This window comes from Panthera leo, chromosome D4 (assembly GCF_018350215.1).
Source record: "Panthera leo isolate Ple1 chromosome D4, P.leo_Ple1_pat1.1, whole genome shotgun sequence".
Taxonomy (NCBI): Eukaryota; Metazoa; Chordata; class Mammalia; order Carnivora; family Felidae; genus Panthera; species Panthera leo.
Window position 1 is genome coordinate 66957609 of NC_056691.1, and position 16720 is coordinate 66974328.

At 35.3% G+C, this 16720-nt stretch overlaps 1 protein-coding gene across 1 annotated transcript in view; it reads left to right on the forward strand.

Annotated features, from left to right (window-relative positions):
* TMEM38B (transmembrane protein 38B) overlaps positions 1–4598 on the forward strand; it is a 53370-nt gene extending 48772 nt beyond the window's left edge. The window contains exon 6 of the mRNA XM_042913341.1: positions 2626–4598. Coding sequence (XP_042769275.1) covers positions 2626–2838 — 213 coding nt within the window. The 3' untranslated portion in view covers positions 2839–4598. The remainder of the gene's footprint in view (positions 1–2625) is intronic.
* Positions 4599–16720: the final 12122 nt, after the last annotated feature.

Consider the following 16720-nt stretch of genomic DNA (forward strand, 5'->3'; position numbering starts at 1 on the left):
ATTAATAAGTAGGGGCCTCTTGTAGAGATTTGATTCCATAAATTTCTAATTTGATTCATTATCTTAGATTTGCTGGAAGAATTGTCTCTTGGAAATTCTTGGGCTTTTTGGGATCATTCTAGTCCTTAAAACTCTGTCCCCAGATCCTTTTGTACCAATCTAATTTTTTGAACAAATCTGAACATCTCTGAACACTGCATTTTGCCAAATAAAGAATTGGTAGCACTTTATATTCTACCTCCTAATGTCTTAGTGCTTTGTGTATAAATATATGTATATGCATATACATATACATATAGAAAGCATTGGATGATTAGAGACTTTCTACAGTCTTTCCTAAGGGTAGTATTCTGCATTACTGAAAAATCTGTGACTTTAGATAATGATAGAATACAGTGTATTTAGTGATTGAACTCAAAATCTGGGTGTTCCAAACTGCTTTACTGCTTATTAGTTCTGTGACTTCAAGCAAGTTACTGAACCTGTCAGCCATGGTTCACATCTCTGTGCTGAGAGTAATAATGGAGTAATTGTTGGATTACACTTAAAGAGGATAAGGTGGGGATACCTGGGTGGCTCAGTTGGTTAAGCATGACTTGGGCTCAGGTCATGATCTCGTGGTTTGTGAGTTCAAGCCCCACTTTGGGTTTGCTGGTGTCAGCTCAGAGCCCACTTCAGATCCTCCGTCATCTTCTCTCTGCCCCTCCCCTGCTTGTGCATATGCTGTCTTTCTCTCTCTCTCAAAAATAAACATTAAAAAAAATAAAGAAGATGAGATAATATAGAACACTTATTAAAGTTCTGGCACATGTTAAGGGCATAGTAATGACAGCTGTTATTGATTGTTTGGTGTTGACTGTAGATGATATTTTTTCTTCCTATTTCCTTTGAATACGAGATATATTTTTATGGTTGTACTGCTCATTTCCACCCCAAAATATGGTACCTTGTGTTATTGTTAACGAGTTATGTTCTTTTCCTTTGCTTAAGTATAAACTTACAGAGAACAGAGATTTTCTAGAACCTAGCTTAGGTTTTCTTCTCCTAAAGATTAAACAATACATTTTAGCTCAGAAATAAACCCATGCACATGCGGTCAATTTATTTACTACAAAGGAACCAAGAATATACGATGGGGGAAGGATGGTCTCTTCAATAAATGGTGTTGGGAAAACTGGAGAGCCACATGGAAAAGAATGAAACTGAAATACTGTCTTATACCATACATAAAAATTAACTCAAAATGGATTAAAGACCTGAAACCATAAAACTCCAGGAAGATGAAAACATACTGGTAAGCTCCTTGACATCAGTCTTGGTGATTTTTTTTTGGATCTGACACCAAAAGCAAAGACAAAAAAGGCAAAAATAAATAAGTGGAACTACATTAAGTTGAAAAAGTGTACAGCAAAGAAAACTGTCAGCAAAATGAAAAGGCAACCTACTGAATAGGAGAAAATATTTGCAAATCATGTATCAGATAAGTGGTTAATATCCAAAATACAAAAAGAACTCATACAACTCAATAGCAAAAAGCCAAACAATCCAATTTAAAAATGGACAGTTCTGAATAGACAGACATTTTTCCAGAGAAGACCTACAGATGGCCAGCAGGTACATGAAAAGATGCTCAGCATCACTCATCCTCAGGCAATGCAAATCAAAACCACAAGGAGATATCAGAATGTCAGAATGGCTCTTATCCAAAAGACAAGAGATAACAAGTGTTTATGAGGATCTGGAGGACGGGGAACCCTTGTGCACTGTGGGTGGGAATGGAAGTTGGTGCAGCCACTGTGCAAAACAGTTTGGAGGTTCCTCAAAAAATTAAAAATAGAACTACCTTATGAGCTGGTAATTCCACTCTGGATACTTATCTGAAGAAATTGAAATAATTCAAAAAGATATATTCATCCCCATGTTCACTGCAACATTATTTACAATAGCCTGGATAACAGAAACAATGTGTCAGTTGGTGGATGAATAAAGAAGATGTAAAACACACACACATACATACTGGAATATTGCTCAGCCGTAAAAAGAATGAAATCTTGCCATTTGCAACAACATGGTTGCATCCTGAGGGCATTATGCTAAGTGAAAGAAGTTAGAAACAAATACTACATGATTTCACTTACATGTGAAATCTAAAAAAAACAAATGAACAAACAAAACAAAACTCAAATATAAGGAATAGATTGGTGGTTGCCAGGAGCTGGGGATGGGGGGAGTGAAGGATGAAGGAACTCAAAAACTACAACCTTCTAGTTACAAAATAAGTCATGGGGATGCAGTGTGAAGCATGGTGACTGTAGTTAATCATAGTGTATTGCATATTCAAAAGCTGTTAAGAGAATAAATCTTAAAAAGTTTTCATCACACAAAAGCTTTGTAACCATGTATGGTGACCTGTTGTGGTGATCGTTTTGCAATATATACAAATATTGAAACATGTTTTACACCTGAAACTAATATGTCCATTATACCTCAATAAAAAATTTTTTTAAACAGTAAATAAGAATGTGTTTTTGATCTTTCTCTCTTTTAAAATTTACTTTCTCCTCTCAGTTTTGAGAAACAGAAGACATTTGTGTTTAAATTCAAAATTGAACTTTCTTTTTCCAGATAACCATGATGATTACAGAGACTGCTACTGCGCCTTTTGCTCTCTTGGAGGACGCATTGAGCCGGATGCTGTTTGGTTGGCAGCAGCAGTTCACACCATGTGAAAAGAAAAGTGAAACAAAATCATCTTTTAATGGTACTGGTTCATCGACCTCAAAACCTATAGCTGTTGCTTCAGATACTGTTAAAAAGAAACATACCAAGAAGACTTAGGAAATTTACTGTATGAGCTCTAAAGGCAGAATTTTTTTTTCTTACCTACCTGACAGATGGTGATAAATATTTGTATGTAAATGATGTGAAATAAAGTTTATATAAGGAATGGAGGTGACAAAAAGAAAGAACTTCTTTCTATTTCAGGGAGATTGTCTCTTTCTGGATTGTAATTTCTGAGTGTTACGAGTGTATCATGTGAAATTGTTTTTCTAAGTTATATATAAAAGATTCTATTGTGATTATTTTAAAAGTTTTATATTGATAAAGGGGGCTTAATTTTTTTCCCTAATGTTAGAAAAAGTAAACTTGCTATGATTGCAAATTAATAAAAATTAAAGCCTTTGTTTTATTTAGTTATTTTCATACACATTTTTTATTTGAATCTATCTGAGCTTTAGTTCTGCAAAATTAAACTTTTACTTTACGTGATCAGTATAATTCCTAGATATGGAAAACAATTCTTATTTAATTTTGAGCACTGGGAAAAGTAAACCTTCCCTAAATCACTTTATATTATGAATGAAAATAAATGACTAGTTTATATTTCAGGTATAAATACTGTATTTTTTAATGTACATTAAATGGAAAATATTTGAAATGTTATTTAATTTTTTAAAATAGTACTATTTTTCAGTGAGAACAGAGTATTGGTATGAGTCTCAATCTGAAGTCTATTTCATGCCCTTCTTTATAATGTTCCTTTTTTTCAAAAGAAAATTAGGGGTGAAATTTTTAATAAATTACTAAACCCAAGTTTTGTTTTGTAAGTTTCATTTTAGAAAGTTATTTTTTCTCTTTAAAACATTCATTTTAATTGTAGAATAAATCATTCTTGTCAGCATTTTGCATATTCTTAACTTCTTTCTGTCTTAGTTGATCTATGTTGATGGTAGTAGCTTAATGATTCAGCAAAAAGTATTATTTCAGTTTAAAATTTTTCCCTATGTCTCCTTTCTAGTGGATACTTTTCAGTTTTCTAGGTGAATGTCTCTTACTACTTTGCATATGTTTATGTTGCATTTTAATCTACATGTACATACATATATTATTAACTTTATTTTAAATTAAATCTAATTACCCTTATGTGGAAATGTTCAGCTCTAATGAGAATTGTCCTTGGGCATTTGATATTAACCAGCTAACAAAGAAGAACCATAAACTAAAACCTTGTATGATAGTCCATTTGAATGAAGAATGATGTTAAATCAGTCCTTTTTGCCCCCCCACCCAAAAAAAAAGAGAGGAGAAAAGGTACTAACTAAATAATGTTAAACTTTCTTGTTTTATTTTATAGTTTAAAAGTCTAGTTAGAATTTTAGAACACTGTAACTAACGTGATTTTTTCTACCAAGACCATGAACCTCCTACCTGCAAAGAGTTAGTATGTATATAAGGCATTTGGGGATGGCATAGAAGTATTCAAATCACACTGAAGTTAGACATTAAAAATTTTTTTTGATAAATATAAGCACGAACAGGGTACTATGCTTTTACTTATTAAATAAATAAATATTTTGGGGGAGGAGGACCTTTGATAGCCTTGGGATGCTAAGAAGTTTATTTTTAATACTGTGTCAGAAAGCATTAAAATATTTGAGTTTTGTATTATATTTGATACTCTTGTAGTTTAAAACTTTTCAGAATTAACGTGTTACTAATTATTGACTTAGCTTTGAAGTCTGGGTTTAACTGTAGTTGAAATGATAGGAATATTGTTTTACACTTGTATTAAAGGCAATTTATTAAAATAAGTTATTTAGCACCAATGAAGTATTATATTATTTTTATGTTTTTTGTTTTATATTTTTCTTGAGTTAGTAGTTCAGAACTTCTCTGGCATTTTGACTGATTTCAGTATATATTGAATGATTACTGTCCAAATGGGATATTGTTGCAAGCTTTATTAATCTAGTCATGCATCCTGTAACCTTCAATTCAAGTTTCTTAGGAAAAAGCTGTACTGGAGAACATGGCTTAGGCTTGAAACCTCCCACTCTGAATCTACTCATGCTGCCTAGAGACTTGACTAGATTTGCAAAGCAGATTGTTTAAACTTCTTTCCTAACATGTAGCATGAAAGAGGCCTGTGGGCCTGTTTCACACAGCCAGTCATAGGGAGTTAGTGAGAAAGTCAAGACCTAGTAGGTCTTCTTAAGAGGAGACAAGATGCTGGCAAGAATATGGGCTGACTTAGCTCCGTGGTTTCATCCTTTAGTAAAATGTGGCCAAATTAATATCCAATTCTGATTTATCACATCAGTCACTCTTTGCTGAGGGAGTAAGGGCTGGAGAGGGACCAGGTGTATGGAGCAGATGGATTTCAGTAGAAATTCCAGCTTCCCTCTAGGCAGAGACCAAAAGGTGGAGATGAGAGAAGAGGGGAGAGAGTCCCTCTTTACTGTGTTTATCTATTCCTTTGAGACCAGACACTATTCCATTAAAATCTCCCTCAAAGCACAAGTGGATTGCAGTTGAGTGATATATTGGAAATGGAATAATGTGTTCACTAATGCTCTCTTCCTCTCTACTGCTTTCTTGGAGTTCACATTCCACTGGTGGAGAGACATGAACAAACAAATGTGTTCTTGTGGTACTACAGGTTATGAATAAATACTAAGCAGGATAGAAAGTGAGGGACTTGGGGGTGTTTGTTGAAATAGTATTGCTAGAGAAGACGTCTCTGTTAAAATTGCGTTTTAGCAGAGACCTGAAGAACACATCAGGGAGCAGGCCAGGAAGACATCCACGTAAGTACCAGGGTCTTTCAGTTTCTGTATATACTTGCGTTAGATTATGTACTTTTTTTCCTGAAGATTATCGAATTTATTTTTCTTAATAAGTACAATTTCACTCTTGTTTTTAACATATATATTTCTTTAATTTGTTTTTGTTTTTACATTTTTTTCCTCTTGAGGTAAAATTTGCACACAATGAAATACACAAATTGTAAGTGTACATTTAAATAGTTTTGACAAATGCATACAACTAGATATCCTATACTATCAAGATACAGAACATTACCAGCACCTTGGGAAGTTCCTTTCCAGTTAGTCTGCACTGCACCCCTCCCACACACCCCAAACTGAATAGAATAAATAGAATCAGGTAATATATTCTCTTTTACATAAGACTTCTTTAATACTCAGCATAATGTTTTTGAAATTCGTTCATCTTCTGTTGCATTTATCAGTAGTTCATTCCTTCTTAATTGCTTAGTAGCAGGCATTCTACTGTATGAATATGCCACATTTTGGTTATCCTTTTGTTATCCTTTTGAATAAGCTGCTATGACCATTTTTGTATGATTCTTGTGTTAAGCATGTTTTTATTTCTTTTGGGCAAATACATGGGAATAGAATTACGTTTAGTTTTTTTTTTTTTTTTTTTTAACATTTATTCCATTTTTGAGAGACAGAGACAGTATGAGTGGGGGAAGGCCAGAGAGAAAGGGAGACACAGAATCCGAAGCAGACTCCAGGATCTGGGTGCTGACAGCTCAGAGCCCAACACAGGGCTTGAACTCACAGTGAGATCATGGCCTGAGCCGACTGAGCCACCCAGGTACCCCGAATTACGTTTAGTTTTATAAAAAAAACTGCTAGACCTTTTTTCCAAAGTGGTTATACCATTTTACATGCCATAACAGTGTATGAGAGTTCCAGTGCTCTACATCCTTACCAAGGATTAGAGTAGTTAAATATTTTAATTTTGTCCACTTTCAATGGGTAGTTTGTGGTTTTTATGTTTTTAATTTGTATTTCCCTGGTGATTAATGATATAGAGCACTTTTTTGTGTGTGCTTATTGGCCATTTGTTTACTTCCTGTGAAGCATCTCTTCAGATCTTCTGTCCATATTTTATTGGGTTTACCTTTATATTATTAAGTTATAGGGGTTCTTATATATTGTGGATATTGATCCTTTGTCAGATATGAATTTTGCACATATTTTCTTTTTGGTCTGCGGCTTACCTACTCATTGTTATAATGATGTCTTTTAATGAGCAGTGGTTTTTAATATTGAAGAAATCTAATTTCCAAGTATTTATTTTATAGTTACTGTTTTCTGTGTCTTAAATTTTTGCTTACCTCTAAGTTATGAAGGTATTTTTGCCTGAGGAACTCCAAATAAAGTAGTAGTGCCTAGCTTTTACTGTGAGAAACACTTAGAGGAGAAACACTTTATGTTGTCATGTAAAGTAATAATTTTGTCATTCAGCAAGGCAGTTGGGCCTAATTTTTGGTTCTGCTTGTTGAAAATTATTGGACACCTTCTGTGTGTGGTCACTTTTTCTGTGCTACTAGTTGGTATATTACAGGAGTTCAGTATTTTTCTCTTTGTGTCTGTTTAGGGACTTGCTGCAGGCAGGCTTGACCTTGTTTCATCACAATCCTGATATATAGAAGAGATGGTGAATAAGAATGTGATAATAGAAAATATTTTAAGAATGAAATAAATCTCTAAGCTCAGTGTAGGTATGGGATTGGAATATATAATCTAAGTGTATATTTGTGATGACTTTCACATGGCAGTGATCTGGTATGCAAACTTTACATTAACTTACATGGCAAACTGTCTGGTGACCCATGACAGTAGTTCTGTGGCATGTTAAAAGATAAAAAGCATTACTTTCTTCTGTGTGTAATAAAGATATTTAAGGTTTAATTGGGATCAAGAAAAAGTCAATTCATATGGCAGGATTATTAGCAGCAGCAGTAGTTCGGTTGGGGAGACAGGATTGGAAGGACTTCTGCCCGACAAATATAGTAACTTTGTATGTATTTTTACCCCTGTAGAATTATAGTATTGGTAAAGAGAATAAAGTTGATAACGGGCATTTGTATTTCTATAAACATTTTGTGTGATCATGCAAAGTTTGACTTAGAAATCATTCTAATCAATAAAAATAGACTGTAAACTGAGACTTTCCTTGAGAATAATACAAAATGAAAGGCTTCTGTTACAGTGGCTTTTAAATAACGTTTTTATATTTGACATCTTAGCTGTGAGAGGAAGTACAGTGTATCTTAATTAAATTTGCAAAGGACATTAGGTATTATGAAAGCCCGTAATGACAGGAAAAATTCAAAGGACTGATAGTTCTGTTTGGTAAATGATTTGGCTTAAAAAAAAATACAAGTATGTAACAGGTGAGAATTATATCAGAACCAAATCTAAGGAAATATATATGCATTTTGTAAGAAACTTTGAATGACAACAATTAATAAAACATTAACTAGGTATAGCCTTTGTTTTGAGTAGCCTGACACTTTGAGGGGTACCTTACTGAGGAAGAGCAAGAAATTCATTTTAGAGGACAAACAGCAGTCTTTGCCATGATTGCTTACCTTAAAAGATGGTCTTGAAAATAGTGTATGTGAAACTGTTTTTAAAACATTATTTCACAAGAGAAGAGTCTAGTTAATTTATAGGTGAAACTGGAGCTCTGCACCTTTTCGAGAGCAAATAATGTGCCTCAGTCATTTCAATGTGTAATATTTGAATCCCACTAGTCAGAGTGAAGTTCAGAAGTCTATTCTCATTACGCTGTCCCTGTGTTTTATTATTATGATGATGCTGTGGTGATGTAATGGTATTATTATGAAGAAGCTGAATCACTCTGCATGGCATTCTGACTCATGCGTTTCAATCCATCATGTTTATCACTGTACTACTATGTCGGTTACCACATTCACATTCTTTGTCTGATCTTTCAATATTCTCAGTTGGATACATGTCCTCCCGGCTTCTGTTATTCTTCCCTATGACTGCAGATTATGTATTCCGACAAGTTTTGTGGTAATTAAATCCACTGGAATATAGTATTTGAAAAAAGTCCCTTCTCTCTCTGTCCCTCCAATCTTTTCCTCTATGTGGTAGTGTGTTCAAGGGGCTTCAGGTTTGGTCTGGACTGCTTATCTTGAGCAGTGTTATAATGTTAGTAAAGGAGACTTCAAGCCAAACTGTCCAGAATTGTTAAAGTACTTTCCAGTCCCTCTCTGAACTCAATCCATAGGATGCTACGCCACCCAAAGACAGTGGGAATGGCACAAATTGAGTTGATGGTCACTAATTTGAGTCAATAGGCGGTGGGTGAAGCAGTTGAGAAATGTGTAGAAGGTGTGGGCAGCAGGACCAAGGTTGAGAATTTTCTAGGAAGATGTGAGACTCATTAGAAAGGGCAAGTGATTTCTGTGCTGGCACAGTTATATCCAAATATTAGGTCTGAAATAAGGTGGCAGAGAGGCTAAATTCTGCTCTACCTGTTATTAAGGCTGCCAAGGTAAAGTTCTTACAGCAGCTATTTAAAGGACAATCATCCTGCGGTCTTAATATCCTAATAGATGTCTTAGAAATGAAATCTCTTTCGTTTAATACTACCTTCCAGTACACAAACCTAGAACCCTTATTTCCACTTCCTTCTCAGTGACTACCTCCACAAGAGATCATACTTAAAGCCATTCAAAAACTGTTCGTTTTGTTAATACGTAGTTTGCTAAGCCTTTCTCTGAGTACAGGAACCCACTGAAGAGATTCTTTGCAGAAAAGTGAAGATCTGCTTCAAGGTGACTTTCAATCCTTGACTATATCAAAATGCAGTTGACACCTCACCATGGAAGATAAATTAAACACACATTACACCTCTGACAGGGCACTCCCCACAGAAAGCACCCTACTACCTAAAGGAGGCAGATCAGTTCAGGTGAGGATGAGAGGAAACTCGCAAGGCAAGTAATCTCTATTAGAAACAGGAACATTTCCTCAAAAGAACATCTATCAGATTTGCGTTTAAACATTTTAATTGATGTAGAACGTTCAGAAAAGTGTAAAGATTGTGTTTGTCTTGTTAAATTATCACAGAGACCATAGCCATGTAGCCAAAATGAAATGAAGCATTATTAATATCCCCTTGTTTTCTTTTCTAGTCACTCCTCTTCCCTTCTCCTCACAGGTAACCAGTATTCTGACTTCTAAGATCAGACGTTTGCTTTAACTATTTCTGAATTTTATATGAATGGAATTGTACCATATTTGTCCTAGTGTGTCTGATTTGTGCATATGTTTGTGACTCATCTGTGTTACTTTGTGTAGCTTGTAGTTCACGTATCTTCATTGCCAGTGCTGCACTGTATGGCTATACCTCAGTTTGTGTACCCAGTCTATTGTGTTGATGGGAATTTAGATTTTTAGTTTTTAACTATTGCAAATATTGCTGCTACAAAAATATTCTTTTGCTTATCTTTTGATGCACATGTGTATACATTTTTGTTCCGTATGTTTTTAGGAGTGGGTCATAGAGTATGATGAACATAGCTTTGACAGATGGATCCAAAAAGGTTTACCAAATAGTTGGCTTAATTTGCACTCCTACCAGCAGTGTTTTGAGAGTTCCAATTTCCCTGCTGCCTTGCCAATACTAGGTATTCTCCATCTTTTACATTTAATAATTCTGGTGAGGTTATAGTAGTATCTCATGTTTTTAAATTTGTATTTCTCTGGTAACTAGTGAAGTTGAACATGTTTCAAAGTAAGTTTATTGGCCTTTTGGATATCCTCTTTTGTGAAGTATCTGTTCTGGTTTCTTGCCCATTTTTTTCTGTTGGGTTGTCCTTTTGTCTATGTATAGGGTACTGTGTGTGTGTGTGTGTGTGTGTGTGTGTGTGTTACATACACTGTGGTTATGAGCTGTTGGGCAGTTTTATGAATAGCAAATAGTACATTCTTTCACTCTGTCAGCTTGCATTTTCACTCTTAATAATTAAGTACCATGAACAGATGTTACTAATTTTAATGTCCAATTTAATAATATTGCCATTATGAATGATTAATACCTTTTGGTCTTACTTAAGAAATCTTTCCCTGTCCCATGATCATGAAGATATTCTCCTATATTCTGGAACCTTTATTATTATATCTTTTATTCTGAAATTTTCTAAAATTCTACCTGGAAATTTATTATTTTTGTATTGTGCGAGCATGGGGTCGTTTTTCCTTCTTTTCTTTTTCTATATAACTGTCCAGTTCATTCACGATCATTTGTTGAAAAGTGCCACTTCATCCCTAGAAGAAATATGGATCGAGGCACAATTGATAGACATTATGCCTTTCCTCTGACAATATTTGTCTCTTTAAAGTGACAGACTGTGAGAAAAATTTTTGGCTAATTGAGACACAGAGAACAGCTTGCTTTTACTCAATATACCAGAGGCCCTTTTTGGTGGGGAGGGGTATGTTTGTTTCAATATTCAATAAATCGTAAATTACCAGGAAAACAAACAAACAAAGGCGCCACTTTGTCATAAATTGGACAGATGTGCATGAAAATATTCTGGACCCTGTTTGTTATATTGTTCTATTTGTCTGTCCTTAACCCATATTACATATATGCTATATATGTATTATGTTAACTACAGTAGCTGGATTAAGTCTTCACATCCAGTAGAATAAATCCTCCCACTTTGATTTTTTTCATCTTCAAAGTTTTCTTGTCTATCCTTCCCCCATCCTTTTCTTCTATATCAATTTAGAGTTATCTTGTCAGTTTCCACAAAAATAACTTGGAGTCATTATTGAGATTTTTTAAATTGGGATTAAAAAATTTGTTGGGATTTTTATTTTACTTATGCCTTCTTGAATGCTCTTCCTTTCTTTATTTAGAGTTGAGTTTCTGACCTATTTTCTTCCTCCCTAAAGAAGTCCTTTTAACATTTCTTGCAAGGCAAATCTATCTACTGGCAACAAATTCCCTCCATATTTACTTATCTGAGAAATTATTTATTTCTCTTTCATGTTTGAAGAGTAATTTTTCAGGGTACAGAAGTCCAGGTTGGTGGGTTTTTTCTCTCAACATTTAATTATTTCATTCCATTCTCTTGTTGCTTGCATAGTTTCTGAGAAATTAGATGTAATTCTTATCTTTGTTCCTCTATAGGTAAGGTGTTTCCCACCACCCCCTACCCCTCATTTCTTTCAGGATTCTTTGATTTTCTGTAATTTGAAAATGATATGCTTACTTGTAGTTTTTTTGGTATTTATCTGGCATGGTGTTTTCTGACCTTCCTGGATCTCTGGTTTGGTGTCTGACTTTAATTTGGGGGGAAGTCTCAGTCATTATCATTTCAAATATTTCTTTTGTTACTTTTCCCTTTCTCTTCTCCTTCTGGTTATTTGCATACATGTATGTTATACTTTTTGTGGGAGCAGTACTTGAATAACCTTCCTTTTTTTTCAGACTTTATTCTCTTTGCTTCTTGGTTTCTAGGGATTTATTGATAATATCCTCTAGCTCAGAGATTCTTTCCTCAGTCATGTCCAGTCTACTAAAAAAGCTCATCAAAGGCATTCTTCATTTCTGTTACAGTGTTTTTGATCTGTAGTATTTCTTTTGGTTCTTTTTTACAATTTCCATCTCTCTGATTGCATTGCTTGCCCATCTGTTCTTGCATGCTGTCTACTTTATCCATTATGGCCCTTAGCATATTAATCATAGTTATTTTAAATTCCTGGTCTAGAATTCCAACATCCTTGCCATGTCTGGTTCTGATGCTTGCTCTGTCTCTTCAAACTATGTTTTGACTTTTGGTATGCCTTCTAATTTTTTCTTTTTTTTCTATTTTTGTTAAATGTTTAATTATTTGAGAGAGAGAGAGAGAGAGAGAGAGAGAGAGAGAGAGATACAGAGTGTGAGTGGGGAAGGGGCAGAGAGAGAGGGAGACACAGTATCTGAAGCAGGCTCCAGGCTCTGAGCAGTCAGCACAGAGCCTGACGGGCTCGAACCCACGAACTGTGAGATCATGACCTGAGCTGAAGTTGGAGGCTTAACCAACTAGGCCACCCAGGCACCCCTCTAATTTTTTCTTGATAACCAGATGTGATGTATCAGGAAGAAGAAACTGCTGGAAATAGGCCTTTAGTAATCGAGTGGTGAGGTGTAGGGAGAGGGGAGGCTTTTTATAGTCTTGTGATTAGGTCTCAGTCTTTCAGTGAGCCTGTGCCTCTGGACTGTGAACATCACTCAAGTGTTTCTCAGTTTTTTTCTCCCCCTTTAAATAGGACAGAATGGCTAGCATGGGCTTACATTAGGTATTTCCCTTCTCCAGGTCAGTTAGGATCTGATTAATACCCCAGCAGTTTAGGCTCTGGTTAACTAGATACTCCTTAGGGCAGGCCTTATTAAGAACAAAGTCCTCTGACTTATGTCAAAATGATTCCCCTCTCTCTGCTGGAAGTGCAAGGAGATTTTTCCCCAGTATTTACTGTGGGAATCTAGTTGAGCGTCTGCAGGTAAATCTCACAATATTGTTGGGGCCCACTTATTACTGGGTACCCCTGAAGATTTTAACTCTCAGAGTTGTCTCCACTGAGCCTTCAGCAATTCAGCAAGTACAGTTTAGGTTTTACTACTTAGCACTGATTTTGTTGGCAGTTTCTGCTGGTGAGCCCCCACTCTGGTAAACTGAGACTCCCTCTGTTTGCCTGTTCGTTTCTGCAGTCTTGGGGGCAGTGGTTTACTCTATGTCTTCTCTTTTCTTATGGATCTGAGATGTGTTAACTTTTCAGTCTGTTCATCCTTTTACTTGTTAGGACAGAGTGGCGACTTCCAAGCTCCTTACATGTGGAATGGAAATTGGAATTGTCTCATTTTTTTTTTATTGTGTAAGATAAATGAAACATAATATCTACCATTTTAACCATTTTTAGTTGTACAGTTCAGTGGTATTAAATCTATCCAAGATGTTGTGCAACTGTCACCACCATCCATCTACATAACTATTTTAACTTGTAAAAGCAAAACTCTATATCCATTAAGCAATAACTCCCTATTTCCCCCTTCCCCAGCCTTTGGCAGCCACCAGTCTACTTTATGTCTGTATGATTTTGACTACTCTACCTTGTATATAGGTGGAATCATACAGTGTGTATCTTTTTGTGACTGGTTTATTTCACTTAGCATAAGGTCCTCTAGATTTATCTATGTTGAAGCATATGTTAGAATGGCCTTTTTAAGGCTAAATAATATTCCATTGTATGCATATACCACCTTTTATTTATCCATCCATCTCTAAATGGACACTTTGGTTTCTTTCACATTTTAGCTACTGTAAATAATGCTACTATGAACATGGGTGTACAGATATCTCTTTGAGACCCTGTTCTCAATTCTTTTAGGTATATACCCAGAAGTGGAATTGCTGGGTCATATGGTAATTGTATTTTTAATTTTTTGAGGATCTGCCATTGTTTTCCATGGTATAGTGGCCAAACCATTTTATATTCCTGACAGTGGTGCATAAGGGTTCCAATTTCTCCACATCCTCTCTAACACTTATTATTTTCTGTTTTTAATTTTTCCTTTTTTTTTTATAGTAGCCATCCTAATCAGTATGAGGTGATATCTTATTGTATTTTTGATTTGCATTTCCCAAATGACTAGTGATATTGAGAATCTTTTTATGAGCTTATTGATAATTTGAATATCTTCTTTGGAGAAATAATCTATTCAAGTCCTTTGTCCATTAAACTTTTTTTTTTTCATTGAGTTTTAGGAATTCTCTATATATTCTGGATATTAGTTTTTTATTTGATATATGACTTGCAAATTTTTTCGTAAATTTTTAAGTATATTTATTTTGAGAGAGAGAGAGAGGGAGAGGGAGCAGGGGAGGGGGAGAGAGAGAACTCCAAGCAGGCTCCACACTGTCAGCACAGAGCCCGATGCGGGGCTTGAACCCCTGAACCATGAGATCGTGACCTGAGCCTAAACCAAGAGTTGGTCACGTAACCAACTGAGCCACCCAGGCTACCCTGACGTGCAAATATTTTATCCTATTACTCTGTTGATACTATCTTTTGATGCACACAATTTTTAAATACTCATGAGGTCCAGTTTGTTGATTTTTTTTTTAATTTTGTTGCCTTTTCCTTTGATGTCATATCTAAGAAATCATTGCAAGATTCAGTGTCATGAAGTTTTTGCCCTCTGCTTTCTTCTAAGAATTTTATAGTTTTAGGTGTTACATTTAGGTCTTTGATCTATTTTGAGTATATAGTGTTAAGGGAGGGCCTAGCTTTTTTCTTTTGCTAAGTGGCCATTTAGTTTTCCTAGCACCATTTATTGAAAAGATTGTCCTTTTCCAACTTAATGGAAGATCTTAGCACCCTTGCCAAAAATATGAGTTATTTTTATTTTGGGACTCTCTGTTCTATCCAGTTGATCTGTATGTTTTTATGCCATTACCACACTGTTGTGATCATTGTAGTGTTGTAAGTTTCGAAGTGAATGTCCTGGCTTTGTTCTTTTTCAAGATTGTTTTGGCTGTTTGGGGTTGCTTGAGCCTCCATATAAACTTTAGAATATGTTTTTCTGCAAAAAAAATCATTGGAATTTTGATAGGGATTGCATTGAATCCGTAGATCTCTTTGGGTAGTGTTGACATCTTAACAATATTAGGACTTCCAATCCATGAACATGAGATGTGTTTCCATTTATGTCTTCTTTAACTTCTTTCAGCAACATATTACAGTTTTTGTTGTGAAGTCTTTCACCTTCACGGTTAGCTCCTATTTTACTCTTTCTCATGCTACTGTAAATGGAATTGTTTTCATAATTTCCTTTTCAGATTGTTCATTGTTAATGTACAGAAATGCTATTTGATTTTTGTGTGTTTACTTTGTATTTTACTACCTAGATGAATTCATTTATTATTTTTAACCTTTTTTTGTGTGCAATACTTGTGATTTTCTACATATAAGATAACCTGAGAGGGGTGTCTGGGTGGCTCAGTCGTTTAGGTGTCTGACTCTGACTCAGATCATGATCTCACAGTTCGCGGGTTTGAGCTCCACGTTGGGCTTTGTGCTGACAGCTCAGAGCCTGGAGCCTTCTTCAGATTCTGTGTGTGTCTCTCTCTGCCCCTCCCCTGCTCATGCTCTGTCTCTATCTCTCAAGAATAAATAAACATTAAAAAAAAAAAATAAGATTCCCTGAGAACAGAGATAATTTTACTTCCTTCTTTCCAATTTGAATATTTCATTTATTTATTTTATGTAAATCATTTTTATTTTTATTTTTTAACTTTATTTTTTATTTTTTAAAATTTACATCCAAATTAGTTAGTATATAGTGAAGCAATGATTTCAGTAGATTCTTTAATGCCCCTTACCCATTTAGCCCATCCCTCTCCCACAACCCCTCCAGCAACCCTCAGTTCTCCATATTTATGAGTGTCTTTTGTTTTGTCCCCCTCCCTGTTTTTATATTATTTTTGTTTCCCTTCCCTTATGTTCATCTGTTTTGTCTCTTAAAGTCCCCATATGAGTGAAGTCATGTGATTTTTGTCTTTCTCTGATTGACTAGTTTCACTTAGCATAATACCCTCCAGTTCCATCCACGTAGTTGCAGATGGCAAGATTTCATTCTTTTTGATTGCTGAGTAATACTCTATTGTGTGTGTGTGTGTGTATATATATATATATATATATATATTTTCTTTTATCCATTCATCCATTGGTGGACATTTGGGCTCTTTCCATACTTTGGCTATTATTGATAGTGCTGCTATAAACATGGGGGTGCATGTGTCCCTTTGAAACAGCACACCTATATCCCTTGGATAAATGCCTAGTAGTGCAATTGCTGGGTCGTAGGGTAGTTGTATTTTTAGTTTTTTGAGAAACCTCCATACTGTTTTCCAGAGTGGCTGTACCAGCTTGCATTCCCACCAACAATGCAAAAGAGATCTCTTTCCCCACATCCTCGCCAACATCTGTTGTTGCCTGAGTTGTTAATGTTAGCCATTCTGACAGGTGTAAGGGGGTATCTCATTGTGGTTTTGATTTGTATTTCCCTGATGATGAGTGATGTGGAGCATTTTTTCATG